Source organism: Ramularia collo-cygni, assembly GCF_900074925.1.
Source record: "Ramularia collo-cygni strain URUG2 genome assembly, contig: RCC_scaffold19, whole genome shotgun sequence".
In the NCBI taxonomy this organism is placed as follows: domain Eukaryota; kingdom Fungi; phylum Ascomycota; class Dothideomycetes; order Mycosphaerellales; family Mycosphaerellaceae; genus Ramularia; species Ramularia collo-cygni.
In genome coordinates, this window is record NW_019716273.1 from 201968 (window position 1) to 217399 (window position 15432).

At 46.7% G+C, this 15432-nt stretch overlaps 5 protein-coding genes; 2 read left to right on the forward strand and 3 right to left on the reverse strand.

The window, feature by feature from the left end:
• Nucleotides 1-8247: 8247 nt before the first annotated feature.
• On the forward strand, nt 8248-8436 carry RCC_09740 (uncharacterized protein; the record flags this gene model as incomplete). XM_023774979.1 has 2 exons in its annotated part: nt 8248-8277; nt 8335-8436. The coding sequence occupies 2 exons, from the start codon at nt 8248-8250 to the stop codon at nt 8434-8436; spliced, it is 132 nt and encodes a 43-aa protein (XP_023630747.1).
• A 753-nt stretch (nt 8437-9189) lies between these two features.
• RCC_09741 (uncharacterized protein) lies at nt 9190-10384 on the reverse strand (the record flags this gene model as incomplete). XM_023774980.1 has 3 exons in its annotated part: nt 9190-9594; nt 9644-10068; nt 10126-10384. The coding sequence occupies 3 exons, from the start codon at nt 10382-10384 to the stop codon at nt 9190-9192; spliced, it is 1089 nt and encodes a 362-aa protein (XP_023630748.1).
• Nucleotides 10385-10873: 489 nt separating this feature from the next.
• Nucleotides 10874-11388, reverse strand: RCC_09742 (probable heat shock protein 10 (chaperonin CPN10); the record flags this gene model as incomplete). XM_023774981.1 has 4 exons in its annotated part: nt 10874-10898; nt 10951-11009; nt 11102-11329; nt 11386-11388. 4 exons carry the CDS (start codon nt 11386-11388, stop codon nt 10874-10876), a joined length of 315 nt encoding a protein of 104 aa, XP_023630749.1.
• Nucleotides 11389-11564: 176 nt separating this feature from the next.
• RCC_09743 (uncharacterized protein) lies at nt 11565-12912 on the forward strand (the record flags this gene model as incomplete). XM_023774982.1 has 2 exons in its annotated part: nt 11565-12678; nt 12728-12912. 2 exons carry the CDS (start codon nt 11565-11567, stop codon nt 12910-12912), a joined length of 1299 nt encoding a protein of 432 aa, XP_023630750.1.
• A 1121-nt stretch (nt 12913-14033) lies between these two features.
• On the reverse strand, nt 14034-15240 carry RCC_09744 (related to myo-inositol-1(or 4)-monophosphatase; the record flags this gene model as incomplete). XM_023774983.1 has 3 exons in its annotated part: nt 14034-14146; nt 14204-14310; nt 14366-15240. 3 exons carry the CDS (start codon nt 15238-15240, stop codon nt 14034-14036), a joined length of 1095 nt encoding a protein of 364 aa, XP_023630751.1.
• Nucleotides 15241-15432: the final 192 nt, after the last annotated feature.

Below are 15432 nucleotides of genomic sequence, written 5' to 3' on the forward strand. Positions count from 1 at the left end.
GTCTAGCGCTGCTACTAGGCGTTACATCTTCCTTATCGATAATAAACCCTAGGGGATTATTAGCCTCGGTACGTTTAGGTCGTACGGCTCTTTTTCCTGCTAAAGACATTTTCGATAGGTTAGTGGGGATCTGTAGAGCCGTTGCGGTAGCTTTGTAGTAGCGCTGGACTCGAATCGAGAGCTTATTTCGTACTTAAGACGGCTGTTCCCTAGTAGGGATGTGAGGCAATATTCTATAAGGGTGTTATAAACAGGGGGTCTTAATACTAAGTAGTGATTCTTAGATATGTACGATATTGCCTAGGGAGCGAAAGGGAATAGGTAACGAGGACATTACCCTTTTGTAGGATTGCGCCCGGTGCTAGTTGGGCTCGGCGGTGCCGTAGAGGTACCGTAGAGTTATCCTTCAGCCGTCGCATCCGTATAGGGAAATCCTGCTAAGGGTGTGATTCCCTTATTCTTTCTAAGAGGGATTCCCTAGGTAAGGGTTTGAAGGGCGGTATCCCGCTCCTTTAGGGTCCCCTTATACGGATGCTAAGAGGTTCGTATACTATACGAACCTCCTAGTAGGCTATACCTATACTTTAAACCCCCTAGGGCTCCGCCCTTTATATTACCTCCCCCCTCCGCCCTCCCTACGCTCTCCGCCGATAGCGGAGCGTATATCTTATTTACTCGCTATTTACTCTATTTCCTTCGTATTATTATTAACTTTCTACGTTACTCCGACCGTTTTCTACCGCGTTCCGGAATAACCTTAACTTTTTCTTCCTATTATTCTTTTTCTTTCGCCTAATTAGGTAATTTTATTTACTTTAGCCTCTAAGTATACCTTTCGCGAATTCCTACCTCCTCTTAGTTCCTTATCCTCTCGAACTACTATAGTAAGTTCTTACGAAAACCCTAGGCCTTAGCTTTTATAGCTATCTAGTACTATTATTATTATTAACCCTATCGCCTTCGAGGCGGCTAAAGAATTTTCCTCCTCCCCTCCGCCTATACCTCCCGTAATCCGATATAAAACCGACGGACTCTAGGCGAAACTAATTAGATATATAGAAGATATCGATCTACTACCCCCCTTACGCTCTCGCCGGCCTAGACTACTAGAACTAACCCGTTAGTATCCGGCCTCCCGTCGATTTTATCCGGACTCCGCTAATTATATAGTCTTCTCGCGCTATCGCCTACGAGAACTACTCGCGTACGCGTTAAGCGTATAAGGGCCTATAAGTATTCTCTAGCCTTTAGTAGAAAACGCCCGCTAACTAGGAGATAGTCCTTAAATAGCCTATATAGCCTACGCCGTATAGACTAGGTCTATAAACGCTAATAAGTAAGTCCCCGGTTCTCGTAGATTTTCGCCTAGGGTCCTAACGATAATATAGGGAGGAGGCCCTAAAGGACCTTAAGAAGTACCTTAAGGTATATAAGGCTCTAGTCGGCCTCTAGCTCTCCGGGCTACTCTCCGGGTATTATAGCCTAGACTCTATAGGATAACGCCCGCTAACCGATCGTAGTACTATCGCCGCTAAGGTAATAACTAAGGTCGTTAATATAGTAGCCTAGTAGGGCTAGACGTTAGTTATCCCCCGTACCTTATTAGAAAACTCCCGCTAACCGTATAATAGTACCGGGGATACGCCCCCTACCTTAGTCTTAGGTCCTTACCGGGCTAACTAGTCGGCCTCCGGTACGTTTCTATTAGGGTCTATATATTTCCCTCCGAGGCTAGTTAGTAGGGAATAATCTACGTTAAAGGCTAGATATTACTATAATTCCCTATATTACCTCCCGTAGTCCTATAATTTTCGCCCGCTCTCTAGTACTTATATAGTTTCCTAAACTTCTAAAAGAAATCCCTTAAAACGCCTTAGAATTACTAAGTCCTTTTCGGGTACCTACGAATCTCGTCGGACCCCTACGGAAACTTCCCGGACTCCGCGCCCTCGCTTTTTCGTCTTTTCCTAAGATTTATAAGGTCTATCGACCTCCTCTACGCTACTATATCGAGTTTTAAAGGAGTCGAGCGCCTCGGTATCCGCGAGGTTTTCTAAGGGTTCTTATATAGATTCGTAGTATTCTAACTATTTTATTAGGACCTTCCTTCCTTTTTCCTTATTACGAGCCTTATTACGAGCGTATAGGATCTCTTCTACCTACTACTTATCGTAAGTCTTAAATAGTACTAGGTCCGGTTATTTATTATTAGACTCCTACTCTAGTAACGGATCCGTACTCGTAAGCCTTAGTTTATTAGGGTAGAATACGGGATATATATTCCGTAGGAGCCCTAATAATCGGAAGGAGACTAGCGATAATACCTTAGATATAGTATAATTTACGTAGCGCTCCGCTAGACTCCTTTTCGGTCGATCGGTATCGTAGTTCCTTAAATCTAACTAGACCTTATCGCTTACCTTATAGATAGGCGCTAGCCTACGAAGCTTATTTACTAATTCCTCCTATTTTTATACGGCCTCCGCTATACTAGCTTATAAGAGGCTCGTAATCTACTTTACCTTTTCTACGAACTATACCGCTCGTTCTACTACGGCTAGCTTCGGAATTTCGTCGGACTCCGGTTATAATAGTACTAGAGATAGTACTTCGTAGCCGTAGGTTATAAAGAAAGGACTTATTCCTAGCCCTAACTAATACCTCCTATTTAGCGCTAGTTACGCTACGGGGAGCTAGCGTTTCTAGTCGGACTACTCTCGGTTAATATWGTTCCTTAGGTATACTTAGATCTCTTAATTTATTCTCTCTAGGCCTCCGTCGGTTTATAGGTAGTATACGGAGCTTAGCCTCTAGGTTATACTTATTAAGCGATATAGGGTTTTCTAGAACGTACTTATCTAGTTCGTTCCTCGATTACTTATAATCGCCCTTAGTAGGCTATAATACTAAACCTAGTAGTCTATAAAATTTTCTACGTAGTTCTCCGCTTTTATTCCGGATATAGCTTATAAAACTACGGACTTGCTTAAGCGATCCTTAATAACCTATAGGTATCGATACCCTTCTAATTCTAGTAGGTCCGTTATAAAGTCTATAGAGATCTCCTAGAAGAAACGCTCGGGGACCGGTAAAGGCTTTAGAAGTCCGTACTTATATTCCCGCTATACCTTATTCCTTCCGTAGTAGTTATAGTTTCGTAAGAACTACCTAACGTATCGAGATTAGAGAGGCTAGTAAAACTATCGGCCTAGTAGTAAAGTAGTAGAATCCCGTCCGGGGTAACCGTATACCGGTAAATCGTAAACGGACTAAATTAGTTTCGTCCTAAGAACGTCTTTCTATAGTACTTCGTAGTCCGCGCTTTTATACTCGGACTCCGATAATAGTAGAGCTCCTAGTACCTATAGTTTTCCGCGGTATAGGAGTCTTCCCTTCCTATTTAAAGTATAGTCTCCTACTTATATCTTTAACTTAATATCGCTTAGTAGCGTCCGCTCTCCGTCCCGTATTAACTAGGTTACGGACTAGTAAATATAGTCTTCCTTCGCTACGGTGCTCTAGAGGGTATTTAATTCGGGATTCTAGAAGGGTTCGTCGGATTCTAGTCGTTCTTTTACGGTAAAAGGCTCGTTTATTACTAGGATCGTTTCTTAATTCGATACTTCGTAGAAAGAGCTCGTCGTAGCTATAATAATATCTAGAGCTTCCTTACCGTTCGCGGCTTCTTCGATAGTATCCGGCTAGTACTTTACGAAGTCCGGGTTTAAGAAACGTCGAAACTAGGAGCGCTTATCGTCTTAACCTAGTATATCCTATTCTCTCCTTAAGAGAGCGTCTAGGATAATTACTTCGGCCTCTAGGCGATATACTAAGGTAAACTAGAACTACGCTATAAATTCTACCTATTTAATTTAGCGCTCCGATAGTTGCCTCTTTACTATAAAGTACTTTAAGTTCTTATAATCCGTCTAAATAGTAACGGACCTATACGCTTTTAGTTCGGAGGTCTAGAACTTTAGATAGGAGATAATCGCGAGTATCTCCTTATCGTAAATGTCGTAATTAATCTCCGCCTTATTTAACTTTCTTAAGAAGAAGCCTACTAGGTATAGGACTCCGTCTTTTAACTATAAGAGGGCGCCTCCGATCGCGAACCTACTATAATCCGCCTTAAGGAACGTTTTAAGCGTTAGATCCTAGTAGGAAAGTACTAGAGCTCGATAGTAAGCTGCTTTTAGCTTCTTAAAGGCTTCCTTCTCCGCTTTTTCCTAGGAGAACGGTATTCCCTTTCCGGTAAGCGTTATTAATAGTACGGCTAACTTAAAGTAATAGGCGATAAATATCTAGTAGTAGTTCGCGAACCTAAGGAACCTTCGAGTTTCTTTTTAAGTTTTAGGTCTTACCTAGGTTTATACGGCCTCTAGCTTTTCTAGGTCGGGTTCTACTCCTTTTCTATCGGTATATATAATAAATCTAAGGTATTTTACCTTCTTCGTAGTAAACTCGTACTTCTTAGGGTTTAAATATAGGCCTCCGTTCTAAAGCGCCTAGAGAACCTACCGAACCTTTCGAAAGTAGTTCTCTTTCGATCTATTCGAATAGACGATTATATCGTCTATATATACCGAGTAGAAGTCGTCTAGGAACTTCTATAGTAGCTCGTTAATATACTATTAGAAAGATACCGGGGCCCCCGATAAACCGAATAAATATACGAGCTATTCGAACGAACCGAATCTAGTCCTAAAGGTAGTTTTCTTCTCGTATCTACTAGCTATTCTAATATAGTAGAACGTAGCTACGACGTCTACCTTTATAATCTACTAGGCTCCTAATAGGTTTCTTAAGGTCTCCGGGATTAACGGTAAGGGGTATCTATCCGGTTTCGTTATCCTATTAAGAGCTTAATAGTTATAGTAGAACCTAAGACCTCCTCCGGGTTTCCGTACGAAAAGTACGGGGGCCGCTACTTCTAAGGTAGAGGGGCGTATATATCCCTTCCTTATTAAATCGTCTAAGGTTTTCCGAAGTACTAGTAGCTCGTCCTTAGATATACTATATAGCGGGCCCTAGGGTAGTTCCGGTAGGGAACCGTCTAGTTTACGCCGGAGCTCGATTTAATAGTCGTAGTCTCCTTTATAAAGAGCTAGCTTATTCGCTTTCCGCTCGAAAAATAGCGGAAGTATATTATAAAGCTTAGGAGGTATACTCTTCTTTAGCTCCTCGAGAGTTCTCGGGTTCTTCGTTTTTAGGGCCTTCTCGATATCCGCTAAATATATAGCGGCTAGCGTCGTAATATCGTCGACCTTCTTATAGTTTCTTCCTTCTTTTACCTACTTCCGTAGGATACCGTAATAGAACCGGCCCTTATTAGGCGCGGTCCTAACCTTATTATACGCCTTCTAGAGGTTTCCTAGAACTAGCGGGAAGTCGAGGTCTAGTACGATATACGCGTATATAACCTAACTATACCTAGCGATTTCTATCCGGAGGGCGATAACTTCTTTAATTATAGCCTTCTTTATACTTAAAGTAGCACCTTTTACCTTACGTTTCTCGCGACTTATAAACGGGAGTTCGAGCCCTTCTACTAGATATCCGTATATTATAATATAGTACTAATAGCCTTCGTTAATAAGAGTAAAGCTTCTAAAGGTTTTTTTAAGGACTACGTCGCTATATACTAGGCGTCCGTCTATTAACTTCTTCGCTTTACTCTATTCTACTTCTAATACTTCCCTTACTCTTAGTTCCTAACTTTAAATAGGAGTTATTCTTTTCCTAACTCGTTTCCTCCGTAGTCCGAGCCTTTATAGTCGGACTCTAGTAACAGACCGACGGCTACTATATTAATCTAAGTAGTCGGTCGTACTACTAGTACGTAAGGGTATTTCTTAATTAGGTACCTTTTCGTTCTATAGCGGAAGTAGAGCCCTCTCTACTAGCGTTTATCCCTTTCCTCCGTAGATACCTATTTTACCCGCTATTTCCCGTTTCCTCTCTAGTCTCTATTAGTTCTTAGCCGGTTTCTACTAGGGCGGGTCGGCGCTATTACTACGTCTCCGTCGGAGTTAACGCGGTAGTTCGCGGCCCCCGTATAAGATCGGGTAGTAACCGTAGTTATCGTACTACTATCCGTATATTTCTCTCTCTACTTCTTATTTATAGACCTAAATTAATTCGTTTCCTCTAGGTTAGTAATAATCCTCTCGACCTTCTCCGCGAACTCGTAGTAGTCTATTAGTTTTTATATAGAGGCCGTATAAGTTCGGACTAGGTTCGAGAAGGTATTCTTTAGGTAACCGATCTTAGTATCGTCCGCCTAGCTCTATCCGCCCGTACTTAGTAGGAGTCCGTTAAATTCTAGCTAGTAATCGTACTACGGTTAGCCTAAAGAGTAACGAAGGCTCGTAAGTTATTCTAGAGCTTTTACTCTCTCGTTACTATTACTAAAAACCTTCTTAATCTATATAAAGAAAGCGTCGGGGTCCGTAGATTTTAAGGCTAACCCCGCTTCCTAAAAGTATCGTATCCTTGCTCTTTCTCTAGTAGGGAGGGTATTATAAATAGAGTTCTAGTAGTAGTCGACGGATAGTATTAGTTTTAGGCCGAAGCGTACTTAATAAGAGCTTTTAAGCCTAAGGAGGTAATCCTTAAAGGTATCGGCTCGGCCGTTCTAAGTAGGCGGTTTTTAGTCCTTTAGTCCCGACGGTTCTCGTCCGGAACCTACTTAAGTTAGGGCTAAGACCGATTCTATAAGGTTACGTATTATTACGCTTATAGGGAGGTACTCGCTAGCTACGCGACCGGACTCCGCGCGTTCGAGCGTAGCTCTCGTAGCGTTTATTTCGGCCTCTATTACTTATTACTTAAGATATATTTCTTCTATAATCCTACGTAGCTTTATAGAAGATCCTACGGATACTTCCCGTCCTAAACCTTCGTTATCCGAGAAGTTCCTTCCRGGATCCTAATCCGAAGGAGTAGTTATTATAAAGGAGATTAAACTTAATATTACAGGCGAGTAATATATATATAGGAGCTTAAGTAAAGTTTTAATTAAATAAGTTCGATAGGGAGGAAATCTACGAACTCGCGGATTCCGATATAAAATGTGCGGATACTAAGAGGTTCGTATAGGCTATACCTATACTTTAAACCCCCTAGGGCTCTACCCTTTATAATAGCCGTTCTAAATAAATACTTAATTATAGATAGGCTTACTACTACGCTTACTACTAATATTAACGAAAGGTTCTAGCGTATAGCCGTAGCTATAGCTCTACCCCCTTAGCGACCTCTACCGCTAGTATTAATATATTATAGATATAGATAGTAAGGGTAATAGCCCCTCTAGCCCTTACCTCCGTATTACTAAGGGAGTTAATAATAGCTAGTTTGTTAAGGGCTAGCCCCTCTAGATATATATCTATAGAGGTCCTTTAATCCCCGGCCCTATTAGAATATAAATTAGATCCCTTAATATCTAGTATACGTTACTAAGGCTAGCCGATAAGAACAATTAAGGGTAGTAGATAAGAAGTAGGCTCTAAGTATTATAATCGACTTAACTTATAAAATTAACGAGCTCTAAAAGCTTAGAAAGTTAACTAAGTTACCTTTACCTCTATATACCTCTACTACTATAACTACGCTACCTACTCTATTTCTTAGAATAGGAGCTTACTCGTAGGGCTCTATATACTATTATCTAATTAAGACATGTTGTTTAGAGCGTATATGTTATGTTCATTCTAACCGTAAGGGTAATATAAGGATTTGGCCGGCTTCGGCCGGATCCGCTCCGGCTATATCCGTAGGCACCAAATACGAAAAGGTCAGGCACCAATTATCAAGGGGGGTCGCGAGACCATGCTTTTGACCGCCAAGTTGATTCTAACGAGACGCCAAGTGAGCATGTGGTGATGATCGAGCAGCGTGAGCGTGGCTGAACGGCTTTGTCTGCTTGTGTATCCAATGAAGCAGCTTCATGTCGGCCGGAGAGCTCTCCGGACGATCGCCTCAGCCTACCTCTACGTCATACTTTCACTTGGCATGATGGAAAGCGCGATAGCGTGTTGATCGTGGCTGAAGGGTGATGATACCTTGTTTGACAGCATCTTGAAACGRCCGCAGCACTTCTGTCAACATACAAAAGGTTTGAAGGATCTCATTCCGCGGCCCTCTACAAATAAGCAAACCTTCGAGCACCTTGGCCACATCACACTAAGCCAACTCAATCAACACAAACCGTCGAAGCCTACCTCACCACTCATCAAGTCCAAAATGCCTTTCTTCGGTCCCCGATGGAGCAAGGTCAGTCTCATTCCTCCATCCTTATCCCATACATTCAGCACTGACAACGACATCTAGAGCTTGAGCAGCAAGCACGGAGGCGGCGTGACCGTTGACCGTCACGGCGTGCGTCGCAACCCCTTCCGCTTCAACTGCTGTGGTTTCACCTGCTTCAGATAAGCGGTGAGCAGCCCGACACCGACACCTGACACAATCAACCCTCGACTCCAAACGAGCATGGCGGATGGACTTCAAAGGGACACTGTATTACGACATCACGATTGAGGCGTGGGAATGGCAAGGAGTTCTTAAGGGCGGCACACGGTTGGCGAACAGTACCTTGGGGAAAGCATGCAGATTTTCGAATGACATTCCTATTGAAAACGGAGAGAGCTGTCTTGTGTTTATTCACGTCCACAACCTGCGTTCATGGCCAGATCACAAGTTCCACTCTTCAAAAGCAGTGCCAGCAGCTTCTCGACTCGAAGGCCCGGCGAGCACGAATGAGTACCCTCCCATGATGGAGCAGCAGCTCGTGTTAGACAACAACGGCTGACTATTGAAAGCTCGGTGACCGGCAGCATGTACGATTGATCTCACGTTTGCGAACCGTCATTCTCGGCACAGTGATCACTCYATCTATACAGAAAGTGGGTCTTGGTATTGGTCATGTGCACGTATCTATCATTCAGTCATATCTATCTGCAGGGCGTCTCCCAGCACGGCGGGGTGAAGTCCTCCCAGTGTCGTGGTATCATGACTGCCCGAGTGACAAAAAGCTGCAGGGGAGTAATGGCCATTCCTCTGCCATCGGTGTGGAGGCAGATGAAACGGCAGTCATAGCAGCAGTCCTTCCCAAACATTCCAAGCATGTGAAGGRCCTTGTCGGCCTCTCACATTTGTTCTCGGCCAGGTTAAATCTCAAGTCATCCCTCATTCCTCATCTGTCAAGTCGCCTCCTTCACTCCTCTTGACGTCTTGTGGTTGGACCACCAACTTGAGCTTCCGACGCGGAATCTCGACACGCGCCTTCTTGAACTGCTTCAAACATGCGGCGATCTGCTGCTCCTTCGTCTTGTTGACGTGGTCGTTGTTGATGAAGGGCAACTTGATCTTGCCGAGTGCTCCCCTCGCTTGGGGGCTGAGCGTCTTCAACCAAGGTAGAACCTTCTGCACCGAAGCTCCACCAACAATGTAAGAATGATAGTATGGTCCCGTGGCTTCATTTCGGATTTGCTGGCACAGTTGCAACATCGCTGGTGGCTTTAGCTGCCAATTGCTTGTGTTCGAGAAGAATGGTCGGGGGCCATTCTCCTTGCCCTTGGGAAAGAGGACATACTAGAGAAGTTAGAAGAGTATTTATAGTTTGGAAGCCTCAGAGACATACCGAATAGATGCGAGCGCGCACTTCCTTGGGCATCTGGACGATGTAGCAGGGGACAACGGTCTTGACCACGATGGCAATGACTTCGGGGCCGGTGTAGTTGTCTTCGTGCGCCGAGTCGGGCACATTCTCACCAAAGTCAGACTCGAATCGAGTGGAGACCTTCTTGCTCAAGGTCACTTGCGGAGCGTCGGGTGTGAAAAGCCCTTCCAAATCTCGAGCTGGTGGGGTGTCGAGTTGGCGCGCTGGCACGGATTCCTCGAACTTGAAACTCACACTGCTACTTGAGGTGTGGTCGGGTGATCGAATGTCCCAGCTCTCTCCCTCGTCTGGGGAAAAGAGGCCTGCTGGCGTATTGTCCGTTCTCAGCTCGGCTTCGCCATTGGCGTCGAGGTCGAGTCCGTCATGGTCGTTTGTTGGCTCCGGCTCTGGTTGAAGGCCATGTTAGCCGTGATTCAAGACAATGGCTAGTTGCTGAGACTTACCGTATGCGTTGCCGGAAGCTGTCGCCTTGAAGCTGGAGGTCGCATCATCTAGAAGCGATTTGCTGTGGGTCTTGCCGGTGGTCTTGCCGGTGGTCTTGCCGCTCGTCTTACCGCTCGTCTTGCGCAGCGGTGGCTCGTTGATGTCGTCGTTTATGAAGCGGTCCGCCTCATCCTTGCGACTTCGGCCGCCTTTCTTTGGAGGGATTCTCTGCGCGACTCCCTTCGTGCCCGGTACGGAGTTCTTGAGTTTTAAAACCATGGTTGCTGTGAGAAAGATGGTTCTGTTTTCCGCGAGGGGTTGTGTTCGAGGTGGATGTGGTTTGTGAGTGTGAGCATGAAGAATTTTCAAAAGATGATGGGATAAAAGATGGCTGGTTGATTGTCACAAAATGTACAGTGAATGAAAATGTGGTCCAAGCGTAATGAGGAAAATGTGGGCGATTGTGCAAAGTCAAGCAGAAGCCACGTCGCATTGGAGCCGGTCTGTAGAGATCAGGTCGCGTTCGGAGTATGTGCATGTGATCTCACCAGTAAGTGAAGCTGATTGCACGGTGTCACACCAAAAACGGATGGGAAGGACAACGCCTGTAGAGCAGAGATGTGTAATATTCACAAGTTTCCAGAAGTAGGTACAGCCTATCATTTACAAGTGGCTCGCGTGGTCCAGTATACATGCAGCGTGCGTCCGCGCTCATCCGTCGATGCTAGTTTACAAATTTTTGAGATCTGGGTATCTTTCGCTCGCGGTCTACTCGTTGATCTTGGCCAGGATGCTGCGTCGAGTTAGCACTGATCCATATCTTTACTAGGGGAATAGCAACATACTCGTGATCCCGGAAGATAGAGAACTCCTCATCGCCAACCTTAATCGGGCTGCCTCCGAACTGTACAACTCACGTCAGTTTTCAATGCCATGCAGGTCCACCTTAATCCACGCTCGATGTGTATCATTGTCGTTCTCTTCCAACGCACGTACCTGTGGAATCAGAACGCGGTCTCCAGCCTTCACGCCCATTGCTAACCGCTTGCCGTCCTTGTCCATCAAACCGGGGCCCACAGCCAACACCTTTGCCTCGTTCAAATCTTTGACTGCGGTCTCGGGGAGGTAGATGCCTCCGGATGTCTTGGCCTGCATCTTTGCGCGCTGCACCAGAACGCGATCGAGGAGGGGCGCGAGGGACTTGATGGATTTGATGGCGGTCGACTATGCTTTGGTTAAAAACGATACTGCAGCCGAGGGCGATGAATGTTGCAACATACCATTTTGATGGCTGGGAACAATCGAAGCTGCTGCGAAGGATGGAATTACTTTCGGGAGTGGTTGGATAATGGGTCAATGGCGGTAGTGATCAGATGGTGAAGAAGAAGATTCTAGATGAAGCCGAAGTCTGGAGCTATTGATCTGTCAGGACTTCTGTCACACCTTCTGRTATGATACCATGGCTTTTGCTTCCGAGTGCTGCAAATATACCTTCCCTCAATCCAATGGCCTGCCCTTCAACAGCAATGTCATGCCGTCTGCCATCGACGCAGCCCCACAGCATATCGACAGTGGCGTCAAATGTGTCGCTTCTACCGGTGCAGTATTCCATTGCCCAGTTCCAACAACCCGGAAGGATGGCGTGCCCATTTCCAACCTGTTCCGCCATGCGAAGTTCACCGCGGACGGAACGTCGCTGATAACCCACAACGAGGATAACCGTCTTCGAACATACGTCCTTCCAACGGATTTGCTCGATGAGCAGGAACAGCCGCATGCATTGACAGAGCACTCCAGCTTTCGATCCGCGAGCAATATTCAATCATACGCACTATACCCGGGCTTCGATCTCCAGGACACCTCCACCACACTGGCATTGTGTGGGAGTGCGTTCGTTCCCATTTCATTGAAGAACGTTCTTCAATATGACATAATTCACGCTACTTACCCTTTAATCAATGAGAAAACAGAAGCACATCTTCCGCCCCGAAGTCTACTCTTCACTCGAAACGGGTCTCATTTCATAGCCGGCAGCGAGAATGCACTCGCCGCGTTCGATTGCTCAAGGGATGGCTCTGGACCATTGTTTCTGCATCAACTCAAGCCCGGTCGCAAGGCACCGCAGAACTCGCTCCAGGCGCAACGCAGGGGGGCCGTATCTGCTCTCGCTATCTCTGCTGATGGTGTGCTCGCGTTGGGCACCACATTGCGGGAAGTTGCTCTGTACGAACAAGAGGGTCTTGGACAGTGTGCATCTGTTTTCTCGCTAGAGTCTGGAGTGGGTACAGGCGTTACTAGTGTGGATTGGAGTCCTTGTGGCAAGTATCTCTTGGTCGCAGAACGCCAGAGTGATGTGTTCCAGGTCTACGATATCCGAGATACGCATCAGAAGGTCACGACTTTGATCGGTAGAAACGCGAACACGACGCAGACTTTGAACATTGATGTCATTCCCACAGCCACTGGATACGAGCTTTGGGGCGGCGGACTCGATGGCAAGGTCAGGATGTGGCGGAATCCTGGGAGTATAGAGAATGATGTTGGGCCAGATGCTGCGTTTAAGATTGCGGATGGTAAGTGTCGAAGGTTGCTAGAATTGCGTTGTCACTAATGTCAAGACAGCACCGGTTTCAAGCACCGCATGGCATCCGTCTGGGGCTGTGTTGGCTACTTCCTCCGGGAGAAGACTCGCGCATTCCCTGGCCTCCGATGGAAGCGACAGCGAGGACGAGGACGACGCAAATATTTCGGCCCTCCCTAGCTCACTGCCCGACAACACGCTTCGGGTCTGGACGCTGCGCGACTAATCCGGATCATGCCCCCTATGCAGGAAATGCCTCGGTGGAGTGATGATATTCCTTGCAGACCGCATTAGACCCGTCTAAACTTGGCGGCACGACCGTGTGGATGTGACAAAGGGCTCAGTGAACACTCTTCCTGGTGTACGCGGTGTTCCCTCGCAAGCGGTTCGGCTGCTATTGAGATCTTTTTTCTCGACACTTCGACCACAGTTGAAATGAGCGGCTCGCTGCGGAWCAGTGCCTGACGGGGGTCGCAGGTCCAATCCTGATTGCCTACTAGCCCGGCAGGCATCAAGTTACCACAGAACACAATGGGGTCAAGTAGAGCTGACAGGTAGGACTCGTCGTCTCGAATTGTCCTGTCTCTCGGAGAGGGAATGCATCAACGTCCGAGCTTCCTGCCATTTCTGAATCTACCGACCTTCTGTCGAGCCAAATCTACAACATTGGACATGGCTCGCAAATTGTATCGCACGAGCCAGCGGCGGATATTACATGGTGACTATTATCTTCATGGAGCTGGGCCTTTCAGAAACCAGTGATAACTCGCTGGATGAACAGGGTGCTATGGTGGTGAAGTTAGGGTTGGGGTAGTATTAGGGTTGAGCCGCTGTAGAAGACCAAGCACGACCAAAAAGAGATATCTATTTTCATGCGCCGGCTTATAGACTCCCGTGTAGCTACTCTCTGCCTATAGACGGCCAAACTTCTTGTGAGCGTCTTCGTATGGTGAAGCTCCTCGGCAGTAAAGTGCTCGACCATAGCTTCAACGCAAAAAATGACCCAGGCCCGGTGAAACTGAGAGTTGCCGCCTCTCCCTGTGGTGAATCGACGACAACGCTCCCGAACAGGTAGGGTACAAGCACAAAAAGCAACAGATTTACGGAGAGTCAAATACGGAGGATCGAATGTTTTATCGACTGATGTCTTCTCGATCGTGCTGTCGCTTTTGCAGAAAATACAAGATTTTTGCCTGCTACAGGTAGGGCGGCATTGCTTGAACGGAATGGAAAAGTCAGAGTCATTGATCGTCAAGTCTATAATCCTTTGCTAAGCTACGATATTTCTTCAGAGCTCCTGGTATCTTGCCGTGTATAAGCGCAGCGGAGTGAGACCCCACCCCAAAGCTACTTTCTCACAGGCATTGGTCCGTTTGCCTGGACGTGTGCCTCGATGACCTGACGGGCCAGCTCGAGAACATGTGCGTGAACACTGCTCGGTGCGCAGACCAGTCCATAATCTGTGTTATGATGATCAGCACGAGACATACAACTGCGGTAGAAAGATATGAGCTTACTCGCAGCCATCTTACGCCCTTGCGTAAAGTCGATGGAGTTTCCATCCAGATCAGTGACTTTCCCGCCGACCTCCTCGAATATGAGAACACCACCTGCATGATCCCACCTCAAATCGTGTTAGCACAACTACCTATGAGCATCATCATACATGTGATACGTACATATTGCTCCGCCAGCTTGTGTACTTGAAGATTCGAACCACCAAATCCGATCGTCCTAGACCCAGCGCTGCATATTTCATCAACGAGCTGAAAAGGTCAACACCCGGCCAAGAAGTCCCCAGCTTTGCCGCAACCTGCTGGTGAAGCGGGAGAATTGTCGACGTATAGGCTGAACAGTCCGACCATTTCAGACTCTCCAGTTTGGCGTCCTCACCATGGCGTGGGATGCGTTTTGCAGCCGCAAGTTTGCCATCATTCTGCATCGGCCGCACCCAAGTACCTTCTCCGCGGACCGCGAAGATCATGACACCGAGTCCTTCTGAGTCTACGGCATCTTCACTGATCGTATCAGAGTCGATCAATACATTCGGGCACCCAATAATGCCAATCTCTTCCTTGCCATCAACAAGGAAGGCACAGTTGATGGCGTACTGCTGGCCTCGCAGGAAGCTCGCTGTGCCATCAATCGGATCGAAGACCCACAGTCTGCCGTCTTTGCTGTTTTCATTCTTGCCACCTAAATCGATGAGATCAAGCACCTCATCCTTCGAYGAAGGTGTTGAGAGCGAGGTTTCCTTGAAGGCAGGCGCCACTGATTCTACCAGATTCCAAACGTGGTCCAGCAGTGATGCATTGCTCCTCAGGTCATCGGCAGATTCTTCAGCTAAGAAGCGGTCGTCTGGAAAAGCACAATGAGTGGCAGAAGTGAGGAGAGCTTGCGCGGAAAAGTCCCCAATCGTCACGGGTGACAGGTCACCTTTCTCAACCTGTTCATCTTGGCTGAGAGTCTCTCGTTGTAGACGTTGCGTCAGGACTGCGCAGTGCTGCACAGCGATGCATGCCACATCTAGCTCTTTCTGAAAGCGGCTTGTCATGTTTGTTGCAGAATTAGGAGGAGCCCAAGTTTAGTTGGAGTTTGACGGCGACAGATTAGTAAGATCCCTGCAGTTTCCTCCAAATTCTTGCTCGATGATCGTGAGCATGCTCCATGAGAGACACCTGAGAAGGCGCCTGGGTTCATCACGAGTAGCGAGGCGTATTGAACTATAGGAAGGCGGTAACATGTC